At 40.9% G+C, this 20,019-nt stretch overlaps 1 protein-coding gene and 1 pseudogene across 3 annotated transcripts in view; both read right to left on the bottom strand.

Annotated features, from left to right (window-relative positions):
* ALKBH3 (alkB, alkylation repair homolog 3 (E. coli)) overlaps window positions 1–20,019 on the bottom strand; it is a 41,048-nt gene that overhangs the window by 12,638 nt on the left and 8,391 nt on the right. For both annotated transcript variants that reach the window (XM_012001346.1, XM_012001347.1), the window contains exons 6-8: window positions 19,405–19,508; window positions 17,088–17,176; window positions 7,041–7,250 (exon numbers count right to left, since the gene is read on the bottom strand). In XM_012001346.1, the coding sequence (XP_011856736.1) occupies window positions 7,041–7,250; window positions 17,088–17,176; window positions 19,405–19,508 (403 nt within the window). The remainder of the gene's footprint in view (window positions 1–7,040; window positions 7,251–17,087; window positions 17,177–19,404; window positions 19,509–20,019) is intronic.
* Window positions 8,881–11,524, bottom strand: LOC105554771 (annotated as a pseudogene). The gene is made up of 2 exons (XR_001008380.1): window positions 11,498–11,524; window positions 8,881–11,444 (listed from the first exon to the last, which is right to left on the bottom strand). The product of XR_001008380.1 is annotated as an SEC14-like protein 1 pseudogene (transcript).

The following is a 20,019-nucleotide window of genomic DNA, read 5'->3' as shown; positions in this document are numbered from 1 at the left end:
GATCATGCCTCTCAACCCAGTGGCTCACAGAGCCAGGTGACAGAGTATTCTCCTTACTCCTCAATAACACTTTCAGATCATGATTCTGCAGCAGAGAATAAAAATCCCTGTTCTTCTGAGTTCATGCCATTGAATCGTCCCTTTTTCTCCTTCTCTACCTTGGTCCCAAGGTATATACAAAATCTAACAATGTCCTAATTGGCCTCCTTGTTTCTTTCTAGTCCAGGCTCCATGCAGTAGCAATAGTGACCTTTTAAAATTGCCAATCAGACCGTGTCACTCTTCTGCTTAATACACCTCACTGGCTCCCTGATGGACATAAAACAAAATCTGCTCCTTCCTGAGGCTCATGAGTCTCTGCATGCCCTGGTGCCTGCCCACTCTCCCAGTCTCACCACCTACGACACGCCTCAAGCTGGCTCGCTCTGCTCAGGGCAGGGCCTCCTTTTTCTTCCTTCAACACACTTTGCTCTTCTCTGCCTCAGTGAGGCAGCCATCCTCCATGAAAATGTGACTTGTGAAGGATGAAAAAAATCACCAGATGGCTTAGGAATAGTCCTTAAGAGTATGGCAAGGGGAGAAAAACCTCTACCACTGGGGCAAAGTTTAAAATAGTTAGATTTGTAATGAATCACTTAGTTTTACAAGGAAACACAAGTTTGTCCTACTAAAACTAAAAGTGCTGTCACTAGTTATACAAAACTGGGAGGCTTGTTGCAAAAATCAATTATTCCTAGTGGGAGTCAGGGCATGGATTCTAGCTTAAGACAAGGCTCCAAGGAAGCAAATGAGGACTCCAACTCCTAAAGGATCACAAGTCTGAAGATAATTCAAGTCTTACCAGGACTACCGATCTTTATCTGCCTACACACACACACACACACACACACTCTCTCTCTCTCTCTCTCTTTTTCTACTCACCCTCACACTCTCCAAACCATTACATGATCCTAAAGATGGGAGCTCAAAAACTCAATCACCATTTATGATCCACAGGCCACCTTACCCTCCCTGAGGCTTCCCTATACTCTTTCAATGAATGCCATTTCACAGACCAAGGGTACCTTTGAGCTTAGTTTCACTGCTATTTCCTTTTTCAGTTTCCGTATCTGAAAAGTCACCATAGCATCTACCATTTACAAAGGCTTAAAAATTCACTGATTACTACAGTAACTTTTGTAGGAAAACTTGTTATCTCCATGAAGTAGCTACCAATTATTATTCCCATTTTTTAAAAAAGGAGTAAGTATAAATGAGACAGTTGAGTGCTTTTTGCCAACATCAGGGATAGAAACAGGAAATACAACCCAATTTTTATTTATTATTATTATACTTTATGTTCTAGGGTACATGTGCATAACGTGCAGGTTTGTTACATATGTATACTTGTGCCATGTTGCTGTGCTGCACCCATCAACTCGTCAGCACCCATCAACTCATCATTTACATCAGGTATAACTCCCAATGCAATCCCTCCCCCGTCCCTCCTCCCCATGATAGGCCCCGGTGTGTGATGTTCCCCTTCCCGAGTCCAAGTGATCTCATTGTTCAGTTCCCACCTATGAGTGAGAACATGTGGTGTTTGGTTTTCTGTTCTTGCGATAGTTTGCTGAGAATGATGGTTTCCAGCTGCATCCATGTCCCTACAAAGGACACAAACTCATCCCTTTTTATGGCTGTACAGTATTCCATGGTGTATATGTGCCACATTTTCTTAATCTAGTCTGTCACTGATGGACATTTGGGTTGATTCCAAGTCTTTGCTATTGTGAATAGTGCCGCAATAAACATACGTGTGCATGTGTCTTTATAGCAGCGTGATTTATAATCCTTTGGGTATATACCCAGTAATGGGATGGCTGGGTCATATGGTACTTCTAGTTCTAGATCCTTGAGGAATCACCACACTGTTTTCCATAATGACAACCCAATTTTTAAAATTTCATTAGTATGTGTTTTTAAATGATCATGGCTATCAACAATTTATTTCAAGTATTTCTTTTTATGACTTATTTACTTGTATTTATTTTATTTACTATAAAAAAAAATAGAGATGAGGTCTCACTATGTTACCCAGGCTAGTCTCAAACTCCTGAGCTCAAGTGATCCTCCCATCTCGGCCTTCCAAAGTGCTGGGATTGCAGGTGAGAGCCACCATGCCCAGCCTCAAGTATTTCTGATAATCTCTTAGAGTAGGTGCTACAATCAGCAGATGGATTAACAGGAAGGATAGATGACTGGAATAGCAGCAACGAGGCTGCTGGCTAAGCTATGGGTTGTTTCCACTCTATGAAATCCTGCATAGTACTAGCTTATCTAATTTCCAAATTTACATTATTTAGTATCACATTATTTTGGATTCGAATATCTTCATTTTTTCTAAAGTCTTACAAAAAATAGCAGTATTTATGACTTGACTGACCTTTTTATACTCCACTCTTCCCTGTAGTGTATAAAAAACCCACAACAATTAGCAAGGGAAGCACTAGGACCTCCAATTCATTGGGTGCTCTCATAGTCTCTACCGTTAGACTTGGTTTTACAACCATCTCTCCTGGCAATACAAACAGGATTCACATTCTTCACTAGGGCTAAAGACAGGAGTGGTTAGAGGGCTCAATTTGCCACAGCTCAGTCATCTTGAGGAGAATAGGAGCCCCTTGCCACAGCTCAATCACCTTGAGGAGAATAGGAGCCCCTACCATTTGCAGAATTCAGCTGATGAAGGATACAGTTTATCCAGAGGTAATTTGCTACAAAAACAAGGCTTTTGGCATCTAAACCTCCAGTGCATCACAAACTTCCTGCTATTATCTAATAACACCCCCCAGCCATCACTGTTTCCATGGTAACCGACAGAGAAATAGCAGCCTGCCAAATGGCTTTTGTAGTTCCTTTTCCAGCTTGTTTTTTTCAGTATAGAATTAAAACTAGCTGGGAAAAGAACCAGACTAATCCTTGCAAACAGGAACACAATGTAGTTTGAAAAGTACAACTGGGTTTGGGACAAGAAGTATAGAAAACCTTTAATAAAGTCAGCCTGATAGAATAAAAAAGGCCTATTGAAGTATACTTGATAAGTTTTATGACAGTCTTAAGACAATATAGCCTGACATCAGCCAGAATATAGATAAGGTGCCCTTCACTTAGTCTTTGATTTGAACTAAACAAAAAAAGGAATCGGAATGAATGTAAAAGCAAGCTTAAACAAGTCTACTATGCCCCTGAGGAATGACAGTAATATCATTAAAGGAAAGGGTAATTTACTCTAAAATCAAAATGAATGAGCAGTAGTTGGCAGACTTGGACTACAGGACAGTGAAAAAAAAAAAAAAAAAACCAGCACCTTGGAGGAGTGAAATGTTTAATCCAAGGGATGATGTCTACATGAAGCTGACTGAGCTGATGCATGAATCAGAGGGCACTGGTGCTTACGAAACAAAGACCTCCTTACTGTCTCAGCACAGGGCGAAATTGTTACAAATACAGTGTGTGGAACTGGAGCAGCTTTCAGCAGATCAGCAGTTAACGGAGATCTGCTCAAGGTGCCAGACTACAAAATAAACAGCTGCTGCAAGGGTGGAGGAGTTTGAATTTTTAAAAAATCAAGACTATTTCTCTTTGAAAGTGGCCCCAAACAAATGCTTTTCTGTCTCAAAACTGCACACTTGAACAAAGTGCAGGAAATCTCATGACTCTTCCATGTCCGCCTGAGATGAGAAACTGTGACTCAAGTCAAACAGGCATTAACTTCTCCTCCGAGGGGTCAAAGCTAATAGGAGTTTGAAAGATTCCCTCCCACAACCTCTAATAAGCCCTGAATGTCTCGGTGACAGACATGAAAATTACAATCTGTAGTAGTACACCGAGATAGGTCTCTAAGAGTTACAGGAAGTCAGACTCCTACAAATCCCACACAGAAGACTAACCTAATTTGTACTTTTTAGATTATGCTTTACCTTGGGCTGTATGAATCATGAGTCATGTTCTCATCGCCTGAGTTTATACAGAAAAGTAGACAAAAATTTGCAATAATCACTTTCTTTCAATCCTTTGGAAAAAAGGATTATTTATAAGATAAAGATGAGGCACTCTAAGATATATTTCCAAGGCCGTCAACTCAAAGAAAGGGTTCTGCACTTCGAGTTTAGCTACATTTGTACAGCTCCAGGTTTTTGGAAATCTGTTAGTGAGACCTGAAGGAATCTTCAAAAGTTTAAACTTGTATCCTGTTTACACAAACATGGAATTTACAGGTTCTGGGGAAAAAAGGTCACTTTTTACTCACGTGTGATTATAATTTCAAGCATATTAATATTCAATTTCCCAATGTTAAACAAAAGCCAGAATTGAGATGATATACAAAATTTGCATGAAATTCAATTATAGTTAAGACTAGGCCAGAAGCCAAAACTTACTACAGTCAACAACCTGAAGTACCAACATGTTTATATTTCTTCCCAAATCCCTTTCCTCAGCCAACTTTGTAAAAATCTCAGGCAAATTTTCTTACTTATTGGATCAGTATTTTAATCAAATCAGCTACCATCGTCATAGTGCAGATTCCCTTGCCACTGGCAGACAATTACACGGACGTTACCACTTCTGAGTATTTCATGGCCTGTATTCTCATTCATGTTCATCAAAATAAACTCCAAGAAGGCTGAGAAGAAGAGAAAGCTACAGCACGGGGCACGGCAGGATAAGGTTCCGTTCCAAATGGTTGCCCACAGAAACAATGTATGCGGTAGTTATGCTCTCCATCTACTTGTTACCCTATAACATAACTGATGTGTACTACCAGGAAATAGCTCTTGATCACCATGTGTCATATCTTTATGTGAGAAAATGAAGAAATTCAGCTCACTGGAGGGGAGAAGAAATGGGATATTTCTGGGCACCAGAATATTGTGAATGTGTAATATTTGGAAATTGCTTGTATATAAAATGATTTATCCAAAAAGCATACTTGGGGAATTCTTAAGCTCCAAATCTATAAATAGGCCCAAATTTTTAAAAAGGGTGGTGGTGGTGGTGAATGTATATGTGTAAAGAAACAGTAACAGAATACTTAAATACAGAGCAACAAAGAAAGTAAGTGTGAAAAACTAAAAACCACTATTATACCAAAGGCTATATATACTATAGCTTATTTGCCAATCCGGCGGCTAGAAGGATGACTCTAGGAGGAAGGTGCAGTACTAGCATATGCTAGATGAGCTCCAGGAGGAGAGAGATGATTTCATCTTACTCATTCACTGCTACAACCCCAGGTCCCAGTACCACTCCTGGCAACAAGCTGAGGTTCCATACATCCAGCTTCAGAAGAGGGTCTGAACTTAAATAATGAGACATAGAGTGTTTCTCTACTATTTATGTAACAGGAGTCTTACTAAGGGCAGGATGAATTTTTCACACATGTGAACTTGGTATTTAACTGAGTGGAAGCTGTGTACAGAAGTATAATCATATCTAAAACGAATATAGCAAAAGTTGGTTTGTCTGATTCTCAAGTGGTACTCCTTAGTACATGAGAAGGCTGCTTGCCAATGAAACCGAAGGCTTAGGGAGCAAGTTCAGTCGAAAAAACACTGGCAACTACCAATCCCCTAACAAAGATCAAACTTTTTATGTAAACATAACGAAAGAAAACCTAATCAATGGAAATTATACCTACAAAAGGTGCTTAATGGCATATATGCAAAATTACACAATATGCTTTAAAAATACCACGCATGGAAACCCAATACACACCAGGAAAACACTCAGTCTGTTAACTGTATTCTTATGGAAGTATATCTGACGAAGAACTGACACGAGTGCTAATAATGATGTGCTCTGGCTTAGGTCTATTCAAAACTCAGCCTGGGCCAGGTGCAGTGGCTCATGCCTGTAATCCCAGCACTCTGGGAGGCAGAGGTGGGCGAATCACCTGAGGTCAGGAGTTTGAGAACAGCCTGGCCAACATGGTGAGACCTCATCTCTACTAAACATACAAAAATTAGTTGGGGGTCCTGGCACGCGCCTGTAACCCCAGCTACTCAGGAGGCTAAGGCAAGAGAATCGCTTGAATCGGGGAGGCAGAGGTTGCAGTGAGCTGAGATCGTGCCACTTGCACTGCAGCCTGGGCGACAGAGTGAGACTCCGTCTCTAAAAAACAAACAAAAACACAGCCTGTGGGTTGGCCTTCCACACTGACTGGGTCTGGCTTAATATTATAAGCTGAATGATCAGGAATGCTGGTTAGGAAGAGACACAAATCCTGAAAATAAAATAATTTGTTCTTTTCTTGGCGTTACTATCTTTCTTAGTCCTAAGGTGCTACACTTTCGATTTTTTTAAAAAAATTAATAACCCTAGTATTCCTCAAATGTCACACAATCAAGGTAAGAGCTGGGGTGGAAACTGAAGTTATTATATAGTTATTAATTTTTTGGTCACTGTTTTTCTACCCGAATGTGGACAGATCACCATCTCTGATAATCTGGCTTCAGTTTCCTCTCTCTGAAAGAGTTACAGATTCACATGTATTTCAGGAGAAGGCTAAGAAGGAACAAAGATACATGTAATGCTCCCTTACAGAAAAGTGGCCATATTACCATGAAAAACACTTAAAACAAAGGCTTCTTCAGGGACGTCTTCCTTAGCTTCCTTCCTCTTCCTTAGCCTCCCACTAGCTTGAGTCATCCTTCTAAGGCTTTCCTTCACAGCATTGATCACAATTGCAATAATTTGAGTAATTAGGAATATTTACCTACCCCAACCAGACCGTATCTCCAGGAGGACAGGGAGTTTATCATCAATGAAATGAGCCCCCAGTACCTAGCATAAGGCTGTCAATTCTTGTTGCATATGTAAATAAATGAAGGAGCACTTTGGAAGTCAAAAGTTAACCATGGGGAAGTAATCACTTGAAAATGTTTCATCAACAAAATGTGTATTCCCATGCTCGAAATCTGAAAGTAGAAGCTTTTAGGGGTTCTCCTTTTTTCACAGACTGGTAAGAGGCAGAAAGAGCGTAAGAAGAAGAGAATACTCACTGGTGGTGGCTTCTTTCTCATCTCAAATATGCGTGTGGCACCAAAACTGAGTGAAGCAATAGTAGGGCACCTCCCTAGTGAGGGTTCATCATCACTGTGCCAGTCCACACTGTCCTTCTCATTGCGGTAAAGATTGCAGAGTAAGGAGTTGAAGGTGTGGCCGGTGTTCTCTTCAATGCGGTTCTTTAGTGTGCGCAGCACAGGATGCCACTGCGATCCACAGACCAAGAAAAGGGCAGAGACAGTCGCATAGCACACAAAATGGCAGCCGCGTGGAAAAACAGAAAGAAAGGGCAAAATCAGCCAAGTTATAACCAGGGCATGAAATAAGCAAATCAGTTGGAATGCAATAAACAGAAGGCAAGAAAAGTAGTTTAATTCCCTCCCATCGTTTCTATTTTGAAGCAAGTTGATCTCTGCAATGTTATAAAAGTACTAAATTTAGTACAGCAATATCATGAGGACCAGAATCTATCTATCCATCTCATCCTTTCCATGTGAAACACATGGCCTTTGCAAAAAAGCAAATATCAGTATCTTCAGGGCAGCGACCTTGGTAAGTCATTAAGGTGGTAAGTGGAGCAGCAAAGCTGATATGTCACTAGGTAGTCAGCAGACCCAGACTAAAGCCTGAAGACTGGAAAAACTTTCCTGCTGGGTGGCCCTCTGTTCGTTCTATTCCTGTTTTATCTTGATGGGGAGAATCGCTTTTTAAAAATGATCTTTAATATTTCCAGAGTGGCTAATTTCCTAAAAACATAACCGAAGAGTAAAAACATTCTTTTCTAGAAAATGAGAATCATGATAGGCTCTTGACAAGTGTACGAGACATCAACTACAGAAGACAAACAGGTTCCATGGACCTGCCTCCTGGGCACTGGTTTCACTGATGTAATTCATATTTGGAACTGTCTTGCCACGTATACTACAGGAAGCGATGACCCCTGACCTTAGATTGTACTTGGGCGCTACAAACAACATAGCTTATATTGGTTCTTGCTAGAATGCTGTCTTTTCTCCCAGAAATCTCAAGGACTTTACAAAGTTTCCTTTAGAACAGTGGTTCTCAAACTTTACATGAGAAATTATTGAGGAGCCCAAATAACTTTTGTTTATATGGGTTACGGCCATCAGTTTTTACCATATTTAAAATTAAAACTGGAAAAATTTTCAACTACTGGTTAATTCATTTAAAATGCAATGACAGGCCAGGCACCATGGCTCACACCTGTAATCCCAGCACTTTGGGAGGCCGAGGCAGGTGGATCACGAGGTCAGGAGTTCAAGACCAGCCTGGCCAACATGGTGAAACCCTGTCTCTACTAAAAACACAAAAATCAGCTGGGCGTGGTGGCACGCGCCTGTAGTCCCAGCTACTCAAGAAGCTGAGGCAGAAGAATCACTTGAACCCAGGAGGCAGAGGTTGCAGTGAGCTAAGATTGTGCCACTGCACTCCAGCCTGGGTGACAAAGCAAGACTCCGTCTCAAAAAAAAAAAAAATTTTTTTTAATTAAATTAAAATTTTAAAAAATGCAATGACAAATCCATTACATGTTAACATCAACATTTTAATGAAAAATAACTATAATTTCCAATACAAATAACTGAATAATTGATGAGAAGGGTGACATCGTTTTGCAAATCTTTTAAATATCTAACTTCTTTAATAGAAGACAGCTGATTCTCATATTTGTTTCTGCATTCAATCTGTTAAAATAGGTCATTTTTATTGAAGTATATGAAGGAAATTGGCTTCACATAGGTATGTAGTTCACAGCCTTTTCAAATAACTGTAGATATTCTTCTTTGACATTATACCAAAACTCAACAAGTGCTGGTTTCTTTTTTCTTTTTTCTGAGACCACGTCCATCTTTTAATTGGTATAGAAACTACTTTTATTTCAAGAGAGCCCTTGTGCTCTGGTTTGATTTTGTGTACAACATATACAAAATCTATGGCTATTTAGTTAAAGTAGGATCAGAGTTAAAACCACCTGCCAAGACAGTTTTGGGATGAAATGACTACATTTACCGTCTGGAGAGCTATTTGCTGTCTAGAGGTGAGAGGAGTCTGTACAATGTGGCCACTGGGCGGGAGGGTGGAGCTGGCTGTCCGCGGAGGGGCAGCCATCCCCGCTGCACACTAAGTGAAGGCGGTGCGGCACTATCTGGAAACCGTGGAGCTGGAGTGGGACTGGCTGGAGGAGGTGGTGGCGCGCTCAACTGGGAGAAGCCACTGTGGCTGGACTCCAGGCTCGTCATGGAACCTCTGAAACCCTCGGAGCCTATCACCTTGGTGGAGTACATCACTTTACAGTTGTGCGAAGAGATCTGCAGGGACGTGAGCACATCATCCACCTGAGACAGGCTGGCGGCGTCCGCAGGCATGCTGTGGAATTTCCACTGCAAGATGTAGAGGCCCGGCCACCTGGTCACATGGGAGTCTTGCACACCTTCTCCTTCTTTACAGATCAGAGGCGACTCCACCATGCCGCAGTTGTGGCCCCGCTGCCAGACTGTGTCTATGAGCTGCACATTGTTCCCAGGGGCCCCCAGGGAGTCCTTTTAGGGTGGCTGTGGCGACCTCTTGGAGTGATAGATGTTAAAGGCAATGTCCCCTTTGTACACGTCAAAATTCCAAGTGATGACTGAAGAGGCATTCACAATCTGAATGAGAATCTTGTGCGGGGCTCCTCTGAAGATGCTTGCAGACTGGTAGACGGTCTCAGTTCAGAGCTTGAAGTCTTCATTCTCCAGCTCCTCCACAGTCCAGTACAGAGATTTGGGGACCAGTCCACCCTCTGGCACTTTGTACATGCACACTCCACTCAGGAAATCTGGAATAATCTGTCAATGTAATCCAGCAGGCCTCCAGGACCCTGGTAGTCATTTCCTGCATAAATGAGGAATTTCCTTCTGGCATTGTCATCAATAAATGGACTAACTAGTGTCCAGAGCACAGGAAATACCCTGGGTGCCCACAGGATGAGAAGTCGGCCCAGTCTCTCAGGGTAATTGGCCTTCACCACCTCGATGATCCGCCACAGCGCTTTGACATCAGGTCTCCACAACTGGCGCATGTTCAGCCCTTCCAAGTCCACCAGGCAGGTCCATGAGCTGATATGCCAAATAAAGACTTCTGTATTCTCTTCACATCGCCTTAGCCCTTCTTCATTTATGGAGAGGATGTATCTCAGCAGGGCTTCCTCCCCAAACACTCTCATCAAGCCGTTGGTGTCCATCTGCCCCAGCCTGAGCACACAGAGGGGCCGCCCACCTTTGTTGTAATGACGCCAGCCTCCTGTGTAGTAATCCTGAAGGAACTAGTGGAGAGGTCTAGGTAGCAAGAACGTAGTCTACCAGGTGCTGCTTCCTCCATGTCAAAGATTGACAAATGATCTCTCTGGCTTTGTCAATATTAAAATCCCGTGCACGTAGGAACTGAAGAATATGTTCATCTTTTGGAATTTTGCCCTTATGGGTCTTCTGGAGCCACCAGTGAAGTCTAATGAGAGAGCTCTCCTGCAGCGGAGTCAAATTGCCCAGGTATCTCTTGATGTAGTCGGCATCTACATCGTTTGTCATCAGGGGTGCCCACCACGGGCTCAGGTGCGCTGGGGCTGCTGAGGGCATCACCACTCAGCCCCTTCTTGAGGGCAGCATCTGGGATGATGACGGCCATGGACGCTGTTTGTTTCTTGCAGGATGACGAAGATGTCTCTGAAGAGGGCATGATGGAAGGTGGAGTCCAACGGGGCACAAAGGTTATGCCTTCTTCTTCTAAATGGCAAAGGTAGTATTCAATGATTTCCTTTCCTTTTTAAATGTTGCTGGTATATTGTTTCATTGCAATTTTTTTCCATGGTACTTTCAAAATCAAAGAAAGATTTAATATCTAAACTCGAAGACTATTCAAAACAGGTCCAATCTTCATTTTCAGGGTGAACGGTGTAGCGACTGGAAAATGTTTCATTAAGAGCCTCAATATGCAAAGTACACTCCCAAGAATTCAGTGAGTTCTTCTGGACAAAATAAACGTAATCAAATTCTGCAATGTTCTTCAGCAGTCTTGGTGCACCTACATCCAGCTTGCAGTGCCTTTCAATGACATGAATAGCCCCATCTTCACTCTTGAATTCATTCACAGTGTCACTGCCCACAAACATCAGAATCAAAGGCACACGTAGGGAACCTCCTTTCATAGGCAGCCATAATAATTCGAAGGGGTATTCGTACACCCTCACTGCTGACTGGTATTTTTGCACCATGATTGTAATACAACAGCAATCCTTTTACAACTGTCTTGCCAAAGATAATCATTAAGAATGGTATTTTATGCTGAACATGGTGACAGGATATTCAAACATACAAAAACTGAATATCCTCAAGGAACCCAAAGTCTAGCTCTTGTCAGAAAGGCTGGGCCTGGGATGCGGGGTGGCAAGGGGCACTCCTACCAACGGCTCTGCGGGGCAGTCATGGTTCCGCTAACAAGCGCTGACTTCTTAAAAGTTAATTGCAATATGGAATCGGAAACCATATCAAACTTTTCATATTCTTTTATATATAAAGCCACTGTCAGCCGAGGCAATCAAGTGAGAACCCTCTCTACAAAAAATAAGCCAGACACAGTGGCACATGTTTGTGGTCCCAGGTACTTGGGAGGCTGAGGCAGGAGGATCACTTGAGCCCAGGAGTTCAAGGCTGCAGTGATCTAGGATTGAGCCACTGTGCTCGCTCCAGCCTGGGCAATACCTGAGCAAGACCCTGTGTCTCTAAAATAAATGCTTTAAATTAAAAAAAATAATAAAGCCATTGCTCCAGCCTGCACTTTGAATGAATCTTTAACCTTGCATGGGTTTGTAACATCAACCACTGGTCATCTGGAAAATATTAGTTCACTAAGTTATATAGATCTTCTAAAAGGTGACACATTTCATTATACAACAACAACAAAAAATTCTCATCTGAGTATTACCACTGATCTCAGCAGAAAAGCCTAAATAATGGGAAGAAGTCAGGCTCAAAGTGGCTGTGATGGTTAATATTGAGAGTCAACTTGATTGAAGGATATAAAGTGTCCTGGGTGTGTCTGTGAGGGTACTGCAAAAAGAGATTAACATTTGAGTCAGGGGGCTGCGGAAGGCAGACCCATCCTTAATCTGATGGGCACAATCTTATCAGCTGCCAGCAAATACAAAGCAGGCAGAAAAATGTGAAGAGACTGGTCTAGCCTCCCAGCCTACATCGTTCTCCCGTGCTGGGTGCTTCCTGCCCTCAAACATCGGACTCCAAGTTCTTCAGTTTTGGGACTGGGACTGGCTCTCCTCACTCCTCAGCTTGCAGACAAGTCTATTGTGGGACCTTGTGATTGTGTAAGCTAATATGTAATAAACTTCCATATATATATGTATGTATGTATATGTATCTATCCTATTAGATCTGTCCCTCTAGAGAACCCTAACAGTAGCAGATACCAGTTTTCCAAAATTCTAATTTTTGCTTGAAAACTCAACTTTTATCATTAGTAAAAAATCTCGTCCATTGTTTTCCTTGAAGTGACATTCACATCACTCATTTATGAGGAAATGTCTGCCAAATACTCAAGTATGAATAACCACAGTCGGTCTGCCGGTTGTATTTTAAGTAAAAACAATCCACAACAAAAGTAGCTAGTTCAGCTTACAGCTCAAACAGTCACACTTCAGTTTGTAGCAGGAGTGCTTTAGGTATACTTTTAATTTCATCAAGAAGACTATTCGGAAGACACATACTCAAAGACCAAGATTTAATAAAACGAATAATGTTTCACCAACAGACATTCTTAAATGAAACTGGCATTCTTAAAAGTTTACATTGGAAGGGCATGATGATGATTAACACAATGACTACTAGTACAGTTTGGTGACAATGGCTTGATTCACGCTAAGGCGCTGGCAGCTTTATCCACCATTACCATCAGTGCAAACCCAACACAGTGAAAATACCATATGGACTTAGTATTATTATGAAAATAGTTTTACTTGTAGATTCCCAAAAAAGGTTTCATGAACCCTCACCAGGGATCTACGGATTATACTCTAAGAACTGCTACTTTAGGGAACTCCTTGAATGTGAATTGTATTAGTCTGTTCTCATGCTGCTAATAAAGACATACCCAAGACTGGGTAATTTACAAAGAAAAAGAGGTTCAACGGACTGACAGTTCCACATAGCTGGGGAGGCCTCACAATCAAGGCAGAAGGCAAAGGAGGAGCAAAGTCATATCTTACATGGCAGCAGGCAAGAGAGCGTGTGCAGGGAACTGCCATTTATAAAACCATCCGATCTCATGAGACTTATTCACTGCCATGAAAACAGTAAGGGAGAAACTGCCCCCATGATTATCTCCACCTGGCCCCACCCTTGACACACGGGGATTATTACAATTCAAGGTGAGATTTGCATGGGGACACAGCCAAACCATATCATGTTATGTGTTTCATAGTGAGGAAACAGATGTTCAGCAAAGGAAAGACTATTACTGTTACTATTATTAAGTATATCCCATGGTTGTCAGGTAAAACTGCCAGGGAAGCTTACATAATCACTCAGCTTTACTCTGATGTGAAAACCATGGTTAAAGATGGAATTCCTTGTTATGGATATTACATTATAATATTATATTCTAAGCAGAGGATTTTAAAAAATAAACAGCAAAAACAACAAACAGTTGGCTAATGGGACACCTGCGGAGACTCAGGAAGCCTCTGGAAGTTGGAAGTTTCTGTATCTCTTGTTCTCCTTTTTTATTGTGGTAGAAAAACACATAACATGAGATCCACCCTCATAAAACAAAAATATTAAATTAACCTTTATTCAGAGAATAAATTCAAAAGTGAAATTTCAATAATAATGTCAGCAGGCTGTATTTCCTATTTACAGTTTTAAATTTATCTTCATAGAGATAAAGATCAGATGCTAGAATTACACACTTAACAAGAAAAACAAGAATGTAAAGGAAGAAGATAGGTTTTTTTCCACAATGTCACCGAGAATCTAATTAGCACTTCCCTGACTTGCTTAAGGACTGAGTACTGAGATAACATAAAGTTTGCGTTATGTTTCTAAGTAGGTATTTTTTTTTTCTGGGTTATTTTTGGTACTGAAATAGAGAGAAAGGAAGAAAAAGGGGGATAATGAACTAGAGGATTAATTTAGACTCTCCAACCAATACTCTATATACAGATGCCTCAGAACTGAATGTCTAAATTAAAATTCAGCATTATCTCACTGTTCAGTGAAGACAGTTTATCCTTAAAAGACATTTTAGGAAAAGAATACAAAAAACATCAATCACAGAAGTGAAAGGACCTATTCAGTGGATTTCAAACAGCGTTGTATAGAGTTCTAGGTACCTCAGCAGTACCTCTGGGTCTACAGAAGAAAGGAGAGGTCAAGTTGGTGGGACTCCCAGCCAGTCAAGGCTCTGATCTGTTTTATACACTGGGCTCATATGAGATTTAGTTTGAACAAAAACTAAAACAAGTTTAAAAACCCACGACTGAAATTGCTCCTTTTGCATGGGATATTAAGTCTCAGGTAATGACAATTTTTAAACTAAATAAGTACCCCCAACATATATATACACATATTAGTGAATCCACCTTTAAAAAAATCTGAGAGGTCGGGGTGTGGCCGATAATCACAACTATTCAAGGAAGCTGAGGCAGGAGGATCACTTGAGCCCAGGTGTTCAACACCAGCCTGGGCAACATAACAAGACCTTATATCTAAATTTAAAATGAAAGTAAGTAAAAATCTGAAAAAGGGCAGCTCTCTTTTGTTCAAGATAGTATACAAATGAACTAAATATATTACCAATAAAGACAAAGTTATGAGCCAGTCAAATCCGAATTAAAGAATTCTAATTTGACCACATTAATATCCAACAAGAGGGTTGTTTGAATAAGCTATGGCACACATAGATTACAGAATACTGTACAGTGATTAAATAAGATGTTGTACAAGAGTATTTAGTGATAACATGTTAATGATACACAGTTAAATGAAACGCTATATATATATGCATACATATATACGTATATATGTATGCATACATACATACATATACTGTATACGTATATATATGTACATATACACACATGTATGTGTATATACACACATACATACGTATATATACACATACATATATACGTATATATACACACATATATATGTGTATATATACACACACACACATATATATTTGAATGACAGAGTCTTGCTCTGTCTCCCAGGCTGGAGCACAGTGGTGTGATCATAGCTCACTGTAACCTCAAACTCCTAGGCTCAAGCGATCCTCCTGCCTCCACCCAGATAATTTTTAAATTTTTGTAGAGAAGGCATCTCGTGACGTTGTCCAGGATGGTTATGAACTCCTGGCCTCAAGCGATCCTTCCACCTTGGCCTCCCAAAGTGTTGGGATTATAGACATGAGCCATCACACCTGGCCTATTTTATTATTACAGAAAAAAAGATTCTCTAGGCATATTTGTCTAAAATATCAAGATTGGAACCAAAACATCGGGCAGAATTATCAAGAATTTTAATATTCTTCATGTTTATCTGCAGTTTCTAAGTTTTCAACAAGCACATACTAACATTAAAAAAAAAAGGATTGTCATAAATTCTTTTGAAGAGTTGTCAAAATGTTGCCAAAGTGTCGGACAACAAGAGGCTACTTTACTCAGCAGATTCTATGTGCGTTGTGTTTATTCCCACCGGCTCTTAACCACGGGCAATTTTACCCCCCAGCAGATGTTTACCAATGTCTTGAGTTGGTTTTGGTTGTCACGACTGGCGAGGGGTGCCACTGGCATCTAACAGGTGGAGGTCATGGATACTGCTAAACATCCTACAACGCAAAGGATAGACCCACAAGAAAGAATTATCCAGCCCAAAATGGTAATACTACTGAGGTTGAGAAATCCTGCTCTAAAAGATTAACTAGAATGAATGAGAAAGAACTTCCCCACAGCCCATTTAATCTTCAAATTCTCTGCTATGACTACTAACAAGAAGATAAATTAATTCTGACAGAAACAAGGAAAGCAGGCTCTGTTGTACTGGCCTAATTCCATTATCTCCATGTTTCAAAATCAACCTCAGATAAAGGGTCTTGGCACTTCCCCGGCTCACATTCTAAATGAAGCCCTCGAAACCAAAGCATGCAGTTATCTCCTTACGTGAACAGGCCACGTTCCCTCGGTCAATGTTTTCTCCCTGAACATTTTAGTAAATTGGTAGCTTGCAATTACACATTTCTAGAAGCTCTGAAATGTGTCACATTTCTGTGTATCCCAATGCCATAAGCAAAACTCCATTTTCTTCAAAGCCTCTTTCAATAAAACATAACATTATTTGCCAAAGGCAAGATTCCAGGAACTAAACAGGGAGCTATTTCTTGGACCTTAACTCTGTCCCCTGGATGAGCTTAATTTATATACTAGAATATCTTGGTCTACTTTCAGGGAAATTTTTTAAAAGCAAAAGCAGCAGCAGAAACAAGCCAAAGCAGTAATCAGATGGAAGTCTGAGAACTGCAGCCATAGAATAAATACAAAGTTAACAAGAAAAACACCAGATTTTTTTTTTTTTCACAAATAGCAAAAGAGTCTGAGAAACAGAAAAAGACATATTGACCTCACTCGTCAGTCATAAGGACTCAGCCCCACAGCAAATGCATACCAGCGTGTACACAGAAGGATTACAGCCAGAAGAGCTTGGGAAAGAGGGATATTAGGAGAAGAAATAGTTCATTTTCCTGAAATCCTAGACTCTGGTTCAGTTTACTCTAGTTCTAGTCTGTTCTCATCCTCTAGCTCATCTATGGACCAAAAGCACATGAAGGATGACAACAACAAAGACTCAATGTTTCAACCCAGAGAGGTTTTTTGAACTAGGAACCAGCATGCATCTCTGCAAGGTAATCTGTTGTTATTTTATAGCACTCAACACATAGTATATAGTCTATAAAACCATACCAATGACAATATTTTGACATACGTGAGGATTTGGTTCCATAGTGATTCTTGAATAAGTGTAAGGAAGTTCTCCATACCATGCTGTAAGTCTTGGTTGCTGATAAGTTATATCTAAGAAAGAAAATACAGGCCTTTGAAATGGTTTAATACTATTTAAGGTGTTACTACTGAGTGCCAACTCTGTGCCCTGCAATGTGCTATGAGAAATACAAAGGAAAAGTACGAATAGGCTCTGACCCAAAGTTCCACCTTCACAGAAGATATGGGACTTGGCAAGTAGAATGAACAAGAGAAACCACTACGTTGGCAGACACTGCATGGGCAAAGGCTCTGAGATGAGAATGTGAGTGACTTGCTTGTATTAGTGATGACAGAAACAAGAGAGGGCAAAGAGTCACGCTGGGGAACAGTGGGGCTCAGACTAGGGACGGTCTCAAAAAGCAGAATATGGAGCCTGAACTCCTGCCTGCAGAAATTTGTGGTACCAACATCCATATGAGAAACAAGACAAACTGCTCATTCATGTGTCCAATGTTGTGTAAACCTTTTTGATTCAAAGGAGGAAAAAGTGTCCTGACCAACTGTAGCATGCAGTTGATTTTCGTCAGAAGGCTTTGATGTTCCAATTTATAGAAGCAGTTATCCACAGATCTACTCTTTTTCCCACTACTGGTATAACCACAACAATAAGAACAATAATAATAATAGCAGCAGCTAATACTCACTGAAGGCTTACTACGTACCAGGCAATCTTGTGTTATCTCATTTTATTAACACAGCAACCTTATAAGGTAGACAGTATTATTTGTTTAATTTTACAGATAAGAAAACCAGGGATCAGAGAGTTACTTAACTGTAATTTGCTTAAAATTAACAACTACTTTGAATGAAAGAGCCAACAATCAAAGCCATGTCTGTCACCAAAAGCCCTGCTGCAGAAACTGCGGGAGTTGAGAGAAGGCTGTCCTGAAGGCTGAGAGGAAGCTGACTCCCATTCTGAAGCATGAGTAACAAAAATGAAGCCAGTACAGTCGGACTTTCGTATCTGTGGGTTCCACATTCACCATGATCAAAAATACTCAAACCATGGATCAAACACACACACAAAATATATAAAAATTAAAAATAACAATACTATGGATGAAAAATACTCAAAAAATATATAAAAATTAAAAATAACAATACCACAATAAAAACAGTATAACAACTATTTACATATCACTTACATTGTATTAGGTATTATAATGATTTAAAGGATACTAGAGGATGTGCATAGGTTATGTGCACATACTATGATAGTTTTGTTTTTTTTTTTTTTCTGAGATGGAGTCTCGCTCTATTGCCAGGCCAGAGTGCAGTGGCGTGATCTTGGCTCACTGCAACCTCCGCCTCCTGGATTCAAGCAATTCTCTTGCCTCAGCCTCCCGGAGTAGCTGGGACTACAGGTGCACACCACCATGCCCGGCTAATTTTTGTATTTTTAGTAGAGATGGGGTTTCACCATGTTGGCCAGGATGGTCTTGATCTCCTGACCTCGTGATCCACCTGCCTCGGCCTCCCAAAGTGCTGGGATTACAGGTGTGAGCCACCACGCCCAGCCACTATGATAGTTTTTATAAAAGGATTTGAGCATACATGAATCCTGGAACCAATCCCCTGTGGATACTGAGGGACAACTATATATACTTTGCCTCTTTACAGAAAATTTACATTCACTCAATGTGCCAGAAAGAAAATTCTATGCTAGAGCACAGACGCCCCCCAGTGACCACCTGTGGTATAACAGGCACTGTTGGCTTGTGGATGCCCACAGAGATTCAGGTTCCAACTCAGGTAACAAACTGCTGTGTCACTTTTACAAGCTCAGGAGAGTACAGATGCTGAAGCTAGAGGAGATTGGACTCTTCTGGTGAAAGTTAAAGAAGAATACAAGGTCAGCAAGGAGTGTGAAAGAAGGTATGCAAAATGGGATCAGAAAAAAAGAAAGCTCTGTAAGTTTCTATGAAGTAAAACGTTGGCACCATTTGAAGCAACAGTCAGTGAACAAACACAAAAGGAGGTAAGTATATCAGCCATAGTTCAGCCAACCAAATTTCCTTTGGTTCCTTGAACTCTCACCTCTATCCTCTTGCCATGTTCTCTCTGATCTCTGGGCCTTCCACCTGCTGTTTCTCCTCCCTGGAATACTTTTCCCTGTCCTTTCTGGCTAATTCTACTTTCTTAGGATCTCAGGTTTTGAATTTCTGTTTAAGACTAGCTAAGTAGAGGCGATGGCATTAGGAAACATTCCAGAGAGGGAGAACACGCAGCACCAACTGTGACCTCTGGGGTCTACTTACCCTCTCTGATGCCGGTCCTCTGTTTCCAGGGAACAGCTTGACAAAGCTGTTCCAATATCCAGTCAGCTTCTTTTACGTCAACAAAGCCAGGATACAAACAGACCCTGGGTGTAGAATGAACCATTGTTAACCAAAGAACGTGGAAAAGATAAGCTAGACTCTAAACGTTAGTGGAAACAGTTAATCTGGATGCAGCCTCCAATGGGTAGATGAAATCATCTTACCACAGCTCCCACAGCAAGCAGAGCCTAACATCACCCAGGTCATGAGGTGCCATATGTAAAATAAGCTCCTTTCATGTTAGGACAAATAAAAGAGGCAATGAAGGATAAATGGATGATAGGTAAGGGCGTTTATAGATCATAATTCAAACACTACTCCAGTACTGCTTAGCTGTGAAGCCCTGGGCAAGTTACTAAACCTCTCTGAACTTTGGTTTTCTCATCTGTAACCTGAGATGACATCAACCTCATAGGTTCACTGTGAAGAGTAAATATAATAAGGCTGGGTGCAGTGGCTCATGCCTGTAATCTCAGCACTTTGGGAGGCTGAGGCGAGGGGATCACCTGAGGTCAGGAGTTCAAGACCGGCCTGACCAACATGGTGAAACCCCGT

This window comes from Mandrillus leucophaeus, unplaced genomic scaffold, assembly GCF_000951045.1.
Source record: "Mandrillus leucophaeus isolate KB7577 unplaced genomic scaffold, Mleu.le_1.0 Scaffold66, whole genome shotgun sequence".
Lineage (NCBI taxonomy): Eukaryota > Metazoa > Chordata > Mammalia > Primates > Cercopithecidae > Mandrillus > Mandrillus leucophaeus.
The sequence above is the reverse complement of the archived record's forward strand: the minus strand, read 5'-3'. Positions and strand labels throughout refer to the sequence as shown.